The sequence below is a fragment of the Microcaecilia unicolor genome, chromosome 7, assembly GCF_901765095.1.
Source record: "Microcaecilia unicolor chromosome 7, aMicUni1.1, whole genome shotgun sequence".
Taxonomy (NCBI): Eukaryota; Metazoa; Chordata; class Amphibia; order Gymnophiona; family Siphonopidae; genus Microcaecilia; species Microcaecilia unicolor.
The window spans coordinates 74,740,584-74,754,661 of NC_044037.1; the positions used below are offsets into that span (position 1 = coordinate 74,740,584).

Sequence of the window (14,078 nt, forward strand, 5' to 3'; positions counted from 1 at the left end):
AAACATTCACCATAAGAGATATAGAGTTCAATGAAGAGAAATATTCCTGAAGGAAAAGGAAAATAACACTCCTAATTCACGAGCTCAAAAGAAGCCCCGATACAGATTCTAAATCAATCAAATAAAGAGAGACAGGGGGGAAGGATATTCCATCACACCCAATTTTCTAGGTACTAGATAAAAACACAGTTCTCATTTACTCTTACAATCTGGGAGCAAAGCAGTCTTCACCACTCTCCCCCACCCCACCATATGCTCCCGCTCATGTGCTAATACACTGCAGAAACGTGAGATTGGTACAACTAGTGGCGAGAGTTAAGCTGCCCTTTCGCATGGTTACGTTTGGCATAGGGATGCACCGCACAAGGTCAGGCTTCCAAATAAGGGAACTTTTCCCTTTTTTCTAGTCTGGGCAGAGACTACTAAATAAAGGGAATATTCAGTACATACCGCACTATGCAGGGTCAGGCACCACCATTTTGGAAGATGGCAGCAGAGAGGCAGGAGTGAGAGAGCATTGCTTCTGCCTCTTCAAGGTACTCTGGGGCAGTGCCAGTAGACACCAAATATTTTTTAGGGGATTAGGGAGTCTAGGTTCGTAGGATTGGGGATTTCTTGGGGGGGAGGGGGGGGGGGGAGGCAACCCCTTGCAAAGCAACAGGTATATTTTTTTTTAATGTCTCCCTTCCTGTCACTGCTCACACACTGACAGGAAAGCAGACTCTTCTGTACTAAATGGCTGCATATTACCACCGTGATGTGTTCTGTTTTTCAATGCGGCGGTTATTTGCATGTCATTAGTTTACTGCATTGGACAGCAAAACTTCTGCGTTAGATTCATGTTTGAAGCCATATGTTTGCCCATGGCTCTAACTCGCTAATGAGCTACACTGTAGCTTCTGTCCTTTGGAGGAACTGGCAAACAGTAGGATGAGACACAAATCAGGCACCATGCCTCCCCCTCAAGAGGATGAATGAGGAAAGGGGAACAAGGTATATAATATACCTTGCTGGTCCAACTGACATTTCTCAGCCTATTCAAGCTGAAGCAAAGAGGATCTCTGCTCTTCAATACATAGTAAAAGTAAAGCTAGAGAAGGCTAAATTCAGTGGATTAGAAACAGGAGTCTCTTTATCTAGTCTCTGCTGAGGCCACACCTGGCCCTGCTCGGAGGGAACTGAATGTATGCTCCAACAGTAATCTCTGCTGACTAACAAGCAGTATCTCTTAATACTTAGTTCATCTGAAAAATACTCAAGGTGTACCAAGCGATCCCAAACTATAGCCTGCAGACCTTGATTAGCTTTCCATGATTTTCCTGCCCGTGGTTGAAGTCTTACTTTCATGTGTGGCAGTGGTGAAGACAGCAAGACTGGAGGGGTCCAGATCCCACTAGCTGAAGCAGCAAATGGTACCACAGCATAGCAGCAAATTCAGCAAACTCCAAGGGGTGTTCACTCACCTTCAAACATTCTCATGTGTCTCCCCCCCCCCCCCCCCCCCCACCGGTTTGAAATGCTCTAAACTTTGAGGACCTGGACCTGTCCAATGAAGGGGTGGGGGGTCATTCACCTTCAGACATTCTCACATGCCCCACCCCCAGGTTTGAAATGCCCTGTAACTTTGGGGACCTGTGGCATAAAGTAAAATTTTACATAACATAAATAGACCTACATCTGTCTGGGACCGACTCCTCTTCTAAGCCACCCACAGAACATATTGGGGATGGGGAAAGAGAGAGGAAATTCACAAATTAAAGACATTTTAAAAAGGGATTTGTTTTGTTGATAGCTGAGGAGGCTCAATGGCGACACCTAGTGGCCACATCAGACTTATGATTCATGTTAACAGGGTTCTGGGAAGAGTCATGATTTTTGGCCCCTGGGTGAGGACTGTATTTGTGGCAGCCTTAGTCAGCAGGGACCATATAAATATACAACAAAATCCCCAGGCAGTTGTGAATAAAGGTCCCAACAGAGGCTGGATCCAACTGAGCTGAAGGACAAAGGAGAAGGGGGAAACCACCAGGCCAAAAAACATAGTACTGCTAACAGTTACCAGCTAGAAGGTATCTGTTTGCTGACTGGAAGCTCTGGGTTGCATAGTCTTTTGGATGGATTGTTTCACAGCACATGAAGAGGCTCTTACTAGAAGCCATTTCTTTCTGCTCTAGTTTCCCCACCACCATTCAGTCACTTGATTCACACTTACCAGAAGAATCATAAAATATTTTAAGCTAGCAGGATACGCTACTTTCAGTACCATTTCTTTTTAAGGGGCTCTTTTACTAAGCTGTGGCAAGAATTGGCTTTAGTGTCTTTCCCGCTTGCTAAGGCCATTTTTATCATGGCCATAAAAAACCCCCGTCTTCTATTTCTTTCATTTATGGCTGTGTGCTAATATTACCATTCATGCATGGCCACTGGGACCTATTAAGGAGGTGGTAAGGGCTCCTGCATTAACCGTGTGCTAACCAATTACGCACAGTAACGCAGAACTGCTAACTGGTTAGTGCAGGAATGCCCACTCTCCACCCCTGTATATGTATTAGCCCATTGTTAGTGCATGCCCATCCCAAAACTAGCACAGAAGGCATTAATGCATCCCGTGTTAGGCTTTTTTGAGGCATTAGGCACATGTCAGCACCTAATGTAGCTTAGTAAAAGGACCCCTAAAAATATACTTCACATTTTTCTCTCTCTTTCTTTTGTTGTAACATAGTAAATGACGGCAGATAAAGACCTGTACGGTCCATCCAGTCTGCCCAACGTTTTGGTATATCAAAGTAAACACGTAGGTCCAAGTAGGATGCTGGGAACAGAAGGGGTTCTGACACCACAGTCCAGTGCTAACATAAAATATATTATTAGAAACAGCAGCAAGAATAAAGAAATCCTCAAAATGCAAACACACTTTTCGTATAAATATAAAGAAACCAACAGCTTTTAGGGAGAATTCTCCACTGGCAAAGTTTTGCATGTTGCAGTCATTTCTACAATGCTGATGACCAAAAAGTAACTTCATGTTGGGGAGATTTCAGCTTGGTCTTGCTGTTCCAGCTCCTGTTCCAAAACATTCTAGCCCCTGTCACCCTGCTAACGCTGAGAGAACAGATGCCAACAACTGGAAGCTCTTAAGAAGGACATATACGGTAAGGAAGGAGGGACATGGCATCTCCTACAGGCACTGGAACAGGGGAGCTTTTTAAAAGGAGCAAACTTGAAAAATACATCATAGTTTCAGATTAAGAGGGAGGATGAGTAGCTGTACTCCAAACGCAAGGTGACAAGAGGCAGGGCAATGGCATGGAGGGAAGAACAGACAAGGCCAAGAGTGGAATGAAATCTCAGAATAGCCAGACTGGATCCCAATCCTGTGGACAGCTGACATTTAAAACCTGCCTCGGAAAATCTCCATAACTGTGCTCCAATAAAGGGCAGAGGGCAAAATATGTAACTGTCTCAGGGAGCATTTGTGTCACCAGGACAAAGCTGCAGCTCCCACGGAAAGGGCCAACCAAATGAAGAGGAAAGTATGGGGGGGGGGGGGGGGGGGACCAACAACACAACCCAAAAACTCCAGCATGGAGGAGATGTGAGAAAAATGGATTGTCTGACCTTCAAAGTCATTTTTTTTCTGTTTCTTATTTTTTTCTTCTTTTGTAGCACCCGTACAATAAAACTGTACCATTTACAATAATAATAAAAAAAATATCAGTTCAAAAAAAGAAGTTAAAGTGTCACCATATTTACTTCTTAAACACATTGCTAGTCTTCTGACAAAGGGGCTTCTCACTCCTTTCTGAAGATGACTTGCTTATTCTCTCTCTCGCTGTTAGAATGCCTTCAAAATTAGTATTTTTGCTTACAAAAGTAAAAAATAATGGAAGAGGGGCAACGAGGCCCCATTCCACTTCGTCTCTCCCAGCATGCAATGCTCCCGATACCCAGCATTCTCCGGTGACAGGGTTTTTTTGCAACCAAAGCATTTCCATGCTCCATAAGGTAGCTCCGCCTCTCCAAGTTCTGTGTGTGATGCAGCAAAGGAGATTCTGGGAATCTCAGCTCTCAGCCACAATCTCTGCCTGAGGGGAAAGAGTAGGTGGGGAAAGGGGAAGGGGGGGGAGGAGGGGAGACTAGATGGTGATGAACAAAACTATTATCAACAGATACTTTATCCTTTGGAGGAAATCTGGCACCTCTCTACCCTGTCCCCACCCCTTTTGTGTTTCTTAATGATCCTTCTTTACAGAGAGGGTGAAAAGCTAGTCCTTTCCCCTCCCAAACCCAGCTGACACAGTTCTCACCCTCTTTATGCACAGAAAGAGCACTGACACACCCCTGTAGCTGCCAACTTCACAACTGCAGGATACCTCAACACTACCTCAAACTCTGTGGCTGCAACTTCTGGCTGCCACTGTTACCCTATCTGTTCTGCACTTGTTTGGGGGAAGCTAAGAAAACCCCCTTTTTCTCTTAATCACTTCTTTTTTGCCTCCTGCATGCTGACTTCCTTCAGCTCTCTGGGCACAAAAGTCTGTCTCCATTAGCTGGGAGGAGAAATTGGGTGTATAGTGGGTAAGGTGGTGAGCCAGACTGCCATTGTGCTTCTGTTTTCCTGAGACTCACTATGCCACCAGGAGGCACTCAATAATTATTAGGCAGACACCGTGGAAAAGGAAGATGAGCACAGACAATTCAACAGGGCAGAGCAGGCGAGAAATGTGGTTCAGTTTCGGAAGGGGGTGGCGACATTACAGGATGAAAAAGGGAGAGAGTGAGAGAGCAAGCAGCATGTTTTCCCTGCACAGTAAATCCCAGCTTTGGCCAGCACAGTCCCACCTCTCCAAGAGGATTCACTCTTTTGAGACCCTACATGGGGCCTACACATCCTGTCAGCAGGGGCACTGACCTAGTATAGGGTAGAGGGCACTTTCCTTCCCCTCAGTGCCTCTGCTACTTTCTTCCTCCTCCTCTGATACAGAAGTTCAGACAAAATTTAACTCTTCAGAGGACGCTTCCTGGAGAGTCGAAGACAAGATGCAGTAGTAGCTTCCTCAGGCCTCACATGCACAGCTGCCTGTATCACAAGGCTCCTTAGATCACCTCCAGCATAGACTGTGTGCATCTCTGTCTCTTCACGTCTTCTTCACCAGTCAATGACAAGTCAATGTGAAAAGGTGGAGAGAGAATTAAAGTAAGGAAAGACTCCAGTCACCACTGCTGGCGTTTGTAAGGCTGCCTCCCATTGGTCCACATTATTGCCTCATGATGCAGTCAGATGCAGCAGGTGCCAACCTGAAGTCCGTTCCCCCGTCAGCTGCTGTCAGCATGGAACTCCACATCTGACCCCAGAAGCTTCAGCAGCTCCGGTTCATATCTCACCAGCTCCACAGTCTCTCCACCTTCCTGTGGCCACAACTCGAGGCCCTCGGGCTGGGACAGCAGCTGGCTCGAGGACACCTGTCGATAGAACTCCTTCTTAGACAAGCTGGCAATTTCAAACTGGGGGAAGCGTGCCTGGAATATCCGGGAAGAAATTTTCAGCCTCTTGAGGACATCAGAGAACAGGAACCAGTTAGTAGGCCTGCAGAAATGGATTAAGAAACAGTTATTTTTGTGGAAAACATACACAAAATATAATCCCTTGGCGAACCCCTCATTCTTTTTTTTTAAATGTTATTTATTCAAAGGCAAGTCAATACAATGCAACAAAAAACATCAAGATGCCATGTACATGCTATAATGCTTACCTTATATAATCATCATAGTTTAATATTCCCTCCCCCCTCCCCAAGCAGACTTTAATGTCCACAGTAAAGTCAAGGTCATGTAGACCTACATAAGGACAGAAAAAAAAGTAAACAAACTTGGGAATATAGTCTAAGAGGTATGGATAGCTGCCCTCCAAGTCCTATAGATATCCCATATATTATGATAAGATATAATACGACTATGTTTACAAGCCCACCCCACATTCTCAATTATTTTGTTTACAATGTTATAAGACACACGAACAGGTCTCGGCCTCACTCCTGTTCTCTCAGATCCACAAACTGCACCATCTAGAAAGCATACCTATTACCTCACAAGGCTAAGTATACAACACCCATGGATATTATTCTTAGAAAACTAAATAATTTCATGAAAAGTAGAGGTATTCATGACAATGGTGATTAACCAGGGTAGGTTACTATGACAACCACAAAAAGGTTGAACTCAGAAAAATTTGGTTTACTTAATCCTGTGTTATTATTTTCAGCTTCCAAAGCCTTCCTTGTTTTCTTCACTGCTGGCATGACAAACACTTCACATGCAGCATCTGATAAAATGACCTTCCAACACTACTGCATATTCAAGCCCTCAATTTCCTTCTGCCCCGAATCCTCCAATAGTTCTACTACTGCCGTTTCAGAATTCCACAGGCTGTTTTGTACAACTGACTTTTAAGATAGTAAATGGCTGATTTAAATTTTCCTTACATTTGGTGAGTTTCTAAGTGGGAATGAAAAAAGGCAAATGCTTGAGACTTCCTATACCCCAAACCATGCCTGAGGAAGATGTGGCCTACCTAATATGTCTGCCACTGAAGGACTCGGTCCCAGAGGCCATTTCCTGCCTGGACCTCTGCCAGCTAGACAGACCTCGAACACTGGTCATGCAAATACAACAAGAAAAAGCACAGGCTAAAAGTGTCCCAGTCTTTCCCAGAATTCATGAACTGTGTGTACTATATGTTACAATTCTCAAGAAAGAGAAGGTACTGTGTGGTCGACAGCAGTGTCATGAATGTTTGGAAAGGACTCAGAATGAATGAATCCTTTAATGGAATATGACAGCGGTTCCCAATTGTGCACGGCGACATCCTGGTGCACTACAACGAATTCTCAGGGGTGCTGCTGTCACACAAACTGGTACTGCTCCGCCCAATCCACTGTCTGCCTCCTCTCTGTCCCTGCACACCCATCCCTGCTGCTTCTCTAGATGAGCACCGACAGCCGGAACAGCAAAACAAGCTGCAGCCATGAGGCGCCAGACTCTTCATACATGAGGCTGATGATTCTGCCCCCTCGAACGTCACTTCCTGTTCCGGAGCACAGCTGGTAGCTGCGTATACGGAGAGTCTGGTCCTGCCTGGCTGCAGCTCATCTACAAAAGCAGCAGTGGCAGGGATGGGTGTGTGAGGGGAGGAGGGACAGAGAGGAGGCAGACGCTGGACTGAAGGGAGAGACAGAGAGGGGGCTTAGGCTGGATGGAAGGGGACGCGCGAGGAAGGGCAGAGGCTGGATGAAAGTGGCGAGAAAGGGAGGGATGGAACGGAGAGGGAAGAAGGACTGCGTATGCCTTGTAGCGCTATAGAAATGATAAGTAGTAGTAATGAGAGAGAGGAGAGCAAACGCTGGATGGAAAGAGGAGAGGAGGAGGGCAGATGCTGGATGGAAGGGGGAGAGAAGGAGGGCAGACGCTGGATGGAAGAGGGGAGAGAAGGAGGGCATGCAAGTGTTGGTGGCTGAAGCATGCTACTGATTTGCAAGCGCAAGCAACATACAGCTTGGACCTCAGGCAGTGGACCTCTTCAGCTAGTGAGACTTGGGCATCCCCAACAGCAAAGGTAGGACTCAATGCTGCCGGGGGTGGGGCCTGGGGTGGGGTGGGGGAGACTTGAGAAGAAACATGTAGCCTAGGTGTGCTGTGACCCAAGAAAGTTTGGGAACCACTGGAATATGACAAAATACGCAATTTGCTTATATTGAGATATTATCCATATCAAAGATACAATACTAACTTCTTATGCAACAACACAAACCAGCTGACCTTAACTTGAAATCCAGATTAAAAATGCACCAAAACTGAGCAAATGACAGATAAAGACCATACAGCCTATCCAGTCTGCTCATCCATACTAACCGCTAAGCTCTACCATTCTCCCTTACAGATCCTCTGTGTCTGTCCAATGCTTTCTTGAATTCAGATATAATTCTTGACTCCAGCAGAAGTTCCACAGAGAGGCTGTTCTAAGTATCCAGCACCCTTTCCATAAAGAAATATTTCATTGTATTACTCCTGAGTCTGTCTCCTTTTACCTTAATCCTATGCCCCCTCATTCCAAAGTTTTCTTTCAATTGAGACTCGCCTCCTGTACATTTATGCCATGGAGGTATTTAAATGCCTCTATCATATCTCCCCCTCTCTCACTTTTCTTCGAAAGTATATGTATTGAGATCTTTAAGTGCCCCCATATGCTTCATGATGAAGACAACTAACCATTTTAGGAGCCACCCTCTGGACTAACGCCATCCTGGTTACATCATTTTGAAGGTGCAGTCTCCAGAACCGTAAACAGTACACATCACAGGCTTATACTATCATCTCCTTTTTTCTGCTGGCTGTTCCTCTCCCTGTGTACCCAAGTATCTTTCTGGCTTTTGCATTTGCCTGTTCTACCTGTTTAACCATCTTAAGGTCATACTGGAGTCCTGCCCCTCTTTCAGGCATAGAAGTACTTCATCCCCTAAACCAGTCCTTAGGGACACCCAGCTAGTCAGGTTTTCAGGATATCCACATTGAATATGCATGAGGTAGATTTGCATACCAAGGAGGCAGTGCATGCAAATCTATCTCATGCATATTCAGTGTAGATATTCTTAAAACCTGACTGGCTGGTTGTGCCCTGAGGACTTGGTTGAGAAGCACCAGTGGCGTAGGTACATGGGGCCAGGGCCCCCGTAGATTTCACCCTGGACCCCCCTGCCGACGACCCGCCCGACTCCCCTCCCGCCACCAACCCGCCGTCGCCTGCCTTTGCTGGCGGGGGACCCCAACCCCCGCCAGCCGAGGTCCTCTTCTTCTCGCAAAAGGCTTCCTTCTGTTTCTGACATCCTGCACGTTGTACGTGGGATCCCCCGCCAGCAAAGGTAGGCGACGGCGGGTTGACGGCGGGGGGGTCGAGAGGGTCGGCGGCAAGGGGGGGGCTAAAATGTGCCCCCTCACCTCGGGCTCTGGATCCCCCCTCCCACCGGTCTGGCTACGCCCGAGAAGCACAGCCCTAAACTGTACCACTCCCTCACGGTTTTGCAGTCGAAATGCATGATTGTGAATTTTGCCAAAATTCTAGACCATTCTTCAAGCTTTGCTAGACCCCCCCTTATATTATTCATACCTTCTAGGGTGTCTACCCTATTGCAGATTTTGGTATCATCAGTAAAAAGTCAAACATTTCCCAATAGTCCTTCCACAAATCTAAGTAAATGATAAAGGTCAAGAAACCAGTATGCACTGACTTTTAATCTCTCTCCACTTCCTCTCCCATTGATAGAATGATCCTTAAAACAATGTGCATCTGTTAATCCCCTTTCACAACCTCTGGCCTGCGACTGAAGCTGACCTCATCCTTAGTATCAGGGTCCTAATGATTCTTACTTTCTCCTGTTCTTTGGCTCCTGTTAGTTATTCAGTTAACTATATGGTAGACATGGAAAGCAGCCACAAAATATCCAGCAGCACTCTCGCATCATACGTTGAGAAAGAGAATGCTGTTTGAATTGAGACAGGCTAACCTCAGGTAGTTCTGGTTCCACAGAGACATGCTACTCACCAGCGAGATACAGAGACTTGGATGTTATAACAGGGTAGAAAAGGTTTGTCTGAGAATTCAAACAAAAAGTTGTCCGATTCAGAGGGCTCTTCAGCCTCGTCGGAGCTCTCTGGGGGGTTTAGGAAAATGTCAGCACCAATCTCTTCTTTCCCCTCTGAAACACAAAAAGAACACTTGTTTCCCTTTCTTCCTTCATTGTTAAAATCCAAGGGAACTGGGGATGACAGTGCAGAGTAGAACTTCTCAGCCCAGTCCTTGGAACACACCCAGCCGATCGGGTTTTCAGAAAATCCACAACCTCCACTCTATACAAACTATCTTATGCAAATTCACTGTAGATAGCATGAAGACTTGACTGGTTGGGTGTGCCCCAAGGACCACAAACATAGGTGACCTAAACAAGACAGAGCATGTGAAGAGTGGCCCATTCCCTGTCAGTCTTCCAACCTAAGAAGATTAACCTGGCTCTTAAATCAATACAGCCAGCTTGGTGAGCACTGCCATACTGAAGGTACCCAATTCAACCCTAGGGTCAACTGCGGCAGAGAATGAGAAGGTTGTAGAGGTGGTGTTAGGAGGGAGGAAGGCTGATGATTATTGCTTAAGGGTGATACCTAGTGGACAAAGTCCATGACTGTAAAGTTTTGGAAGTGTCCTGATGTATGTGTCCCCGTGCAGGAGAATCGGTGCCAGCACCAGACATGGTGTATTTTGAGGATGTGAGGGGGAAAAGGGGTATTAAATAGATAGAAAAATCCCAGGGTAGTTGCTAATGAAAAATCATAGCCCTGATTCAGATTGAGCTGAAGTCCAAAAGGGACAGGAGGAAACAGGAAAGTCAAAATCAAAAATGTACAAACCAACAGGTATACCTCACTGGCACCCTGATGCTCAGAACTCCCGTGGTAAGCCAACAGTGCTGAAAAAATACCGCCAGAACAGCGCAGAAAATTAACTTGCCAATGCTCAAATGAAATGGTATGCAAATTTTATGAGTGCTGTTAAAGTGAAAGCAAGGAGGGGAGACTTGCTTGGCGCACGCTAAAGGAAAATTAACATGGTAAATGAAGCTCCTGTGCAAATGAGCCAGAAAAACCCAAACGTGACGCGTACACTGGTGTCTGTTTTCTGCGCCTTTAAATGTAAACTTTTCAATTTTTTTACGTTTGCTCAGACTCACGCATATTTGTTTCTTACTACTGGCGCTTAGGGGTATGCACATGCTTCCTTCTGCGTCCAAACTGTATAAAACCAGCAGATTTTAGAGAAGTCATGAGAAATTCTCTATTCAAACCCGCTAATGCGGTTTTGTTTTGTGCGCTGTTCTCTTGAGCATTGTGAAGGAATGGGAAATGACCTCATTAACTTGAGTTTGACTACATTAGCATGTTATTTGCGCTAATCTTTGGCGCGCTCATCGTTTCCCACGTTAGAGCGTCTGAGCTTTCTGCAATGCGGGCACTGGTTTGGTGCTAATGGCCCCTTGCGCTTCTGAGCATTGGAGCACGGGAATGGCCTGAACATCAACCCTGCTTGGAGACCAGACTGGAGAGTTACTGCTCTAGGGACAACAATTAAACTGTCCATTAGTCAAAGACAATTAATTGTTGTGTGATTATTTATCAGCAGATTAACTTTGATACTGAGCGTTAAATAAACGGCAGGAGGGAGAGCACCATCTATGCTAAAATGACAGGAGTAATGCAAGTACTTCAGTGAAGTTTTGCCAGGGCAAAGGTTAAGTGATGTTCACTGTGTATTTCATTAATTTGCTTTTATCAGTCTCTTGGTGGGGGTGGGACATTGCAGAATTCTATTTTATTGGGATATTGATTTTATACTGTAAACCATAATAAATGGAAGTCAGGACCAGCAGCAGAACATGTCTAATAAATAAATACATAATCACACTGCAAATAACATGGAGATACTGAGGACAGGTGTTGAGAAGAGGTTGACATTTGAGCTCTCTAGGTTATCTGGCTTGCCTGTTTTGGTTTTGATGAAGGGTGGGGGACGGAGGAGTACTAGAATGTCATGGTGTGTTTTGGAGTGTATTAGGGGACTAACTGATATTAGACATAGGCCCTCACTTATGTCCCTGCAGCCTGGAGATCGAGGCCCAGCTGCAAAGTGCAGAGCCTAAACTGGGCTCCTGGCTGAGCCGAAACCACCAGCACAGAATGAACGCTCTTCGGCTCTGTAGAGACCATTTCAGCTTCCCTCAGGTAAGGCAGCAGAAAGTGTGGGAGGAATGTAGCTGAACTCACCAAATATAGAGCTGCTGTAGAAATCCCAGGATGTGCGAGGATCCCCTTCAGAGCGCCCTCGAAGGTCGGACAGGTAATCTGGCAAAGAGAAATCATAAAATTGCACATGATAAGGGTGGGGGCAGAGAAAGAAAACTACAGAAGAAAAGGGAATTCTAGAGAGGATGAGGAAATAAGCAAATGCTACTACTGAACACTGAGGTCAAAGGGGAAAAGACACTGTACAGCAGCAGCCTGGGAAGTACTTACCACTGAGAAACCCCCTCATCACCTCGCTGCTGGCAAGCTTCAGGGCTGTTTGTCCTGAATATGTGGCTAGGGTGGGGTCAGCACCATACGACAGCAGAAGCCAGACTGTCTCGAGGTTGTCATTCACCACTGCATCATGAATGGGTCTGTCCAAGGAGAGACGGGCACGAATACAGGATTATGAAAATGCTTTGCAGACACCACAATGGCTCCAATCTACTTTGTCCTTTGCAGGTATCTGCAGACTTTAGTATGAAGCAGAAGGCCTTGTGCAATGATGCCACTGTCTTGGGCAGGAAGAGACTAGTGAGGAGTGGGAACACTTGGGCCTGTTGAAGCTGCACCCCCAGTGTTCTTAGCAGAAGATCTGGGGCCTGATATTCAAGGTGATTTAAATGGTCAGGAGAGGTTCCTGGGTGGTTAAATCGCCTGGCTAGGGCTATCTGGGGATATTCAGTGGCACTTAACCAGTTAGTGCAGCTGAAAATGCCCAGATAGTGCCCAAGCTGAAACTGGCTATTTAGTGGGTATTCCAAGGGCAGAGTCGGCATAAAAGTCAGTCCTATCTTTATGTGGTTCTTCACAGCTGGTTAAGTGCTAAATATTGCACTTAACCAGCTATGTTTTAGCTGGCTCCCTATACCCGGAAGTTCAATGCTGGAGCCCAGACATGGCCTGGCATTCAATTTCTGGGTATAATGCCGGCAGTGGGCAGCAAAACGCTGACTGCCGCTGGCTGAATATCGGGCCTGGTTAGAATTGGCGAGGGGCTGGAACTCACTGGGATGCACAGCACCCCAGGGGACAAGTACAGCAAAGGGGAAGCATATGGCAGAGACTTTGGGGGTGTGCTTTTTTTTCTCTCTCTCTCTCCTAAAGATATTATTAAGGATGCTGCCTAGAAGTGAACAGCATCACTGGCAAGACTGAACAAGAACTTTCTATGAAAAATTGATTTTTCATTCAACAGAGAAACAATTGTCCTGGTGGTCTAGTGGTTCCTCAGCCAAAATGGCTGCTGAGACTGCCGTGAGAGGTCCCAGTAGCCATCTTGGAATTGGAAGCAGCATAAGCAGGAGCAAACCGGAGATTAGGCCGGGGAGGGCCTTCAGGTGGTGGGAGGGTGGAGAAGTTGGGTGGCAGGCTGCCTGGCCAGCCCTCTTCCAGGGGCAGGGGTGTGTGGCGGTGGCGGCTGGCCCAGAAAGACCTGCGAGGTGCTGTTTTCGGTTCAAATTCTGGCTGAAACCAAGCAATGAATTTCAGCCACGGATTCAGTTTCGGCCGGTCTCTACCGTCCTGTGCATTCTTCCTCCTTGAAGTCAGAATCAAAGCACATAATGGTGCCAGCCCTTGCTCAGTCTCCCCCTGCCCTGCTGGAAATGTCTTCACTCTCCTTACCTTGTACCATCCTGGGCGCTGCAGTTCACGTTTGCCCCATGGTCCAGCAGGATCTGTAGGATGTCCGTCCACCCTCGAGAGCAGGCCTCATGCAGGGCCGTGTAGCCAGCATTGTCCCTGTGATTCACATCGCCCAGGTCACGCTGCAGGCAGTACAACACCACATCCTAGAAGCCAACACACCCATGCAGGGAGAGATAAGTGACAGCACAGCAATGTCCTTTGGGGAGAAATGCTTTCAATGCACAATCTTCTGCAGACGAGCCTGTGAGCACAATGGCCCACCTCCTCATTCCTTTTCTGTGTTAGCACAGCTATGATGTGCCAACGTCCACATGAGCAGAACTTAACAGGAGATGCTCCTGGGTTTAACCATATGACTAGACAGGTGTCATATGTACACTTCTCTTTCTGCATTTTAGATTTTTGCAGATTGGGTTTCAGAAGGTAATCTTTAAACCTACCCGTCCTGGCACACAGTCTGTGCATACTTCCCCCCACCCCACCCCATGTACCTCACACCAGTTTTCAAAGGGAAAGAATGATTGTACTTTAGCTTTGAAAAA

The 14,078-nt window shown here is 46.4% G+C and overlaps 1 protein-coding gene across 5 annotated transcripts in view; it reads right to left on the bottom strand.

Moving 5' to 3' along the window:
* Positions 1-2,842: 2,842 nt before the first annotated feature.
* Positions 2,843-14,078, bottom strand: part of BCORL1 (BCL6 corepressor like 1) — a 79,004-nt gene continuing 67,768 nt past the window's right edge. For all 5 annotated transcript variants that reach the window (XM_030209075.1, XM_030209073.1, XM_030209076.1 and 2 more), the window contains exons 10-14: positions 13,513-13,679; positions 12,115-12,260; positions 11,866-11,943; positions 9,596-9,749; positions 2,843-5,587 (exon numbers count right to left, since the gene is read on the bottom strand). In XM_030209075.1, coding sequence (XP_030064935.1) covers positions 5,317-5,587; positions 9,596-9,749; positions 11,866-11,943; positions 12,115-12,260; positions 13,513-13,679 — 816 coding nt within the window. In that variant the 3' untranslated portion in view covers positions 2,843-5,316. The remainder of the gene's footprint in view (positions 5,588-9,595; positions 9,750-11,865; positions 11,944-12,114; positions 12,261-13,512; positions 13,680-14,078) is intronic.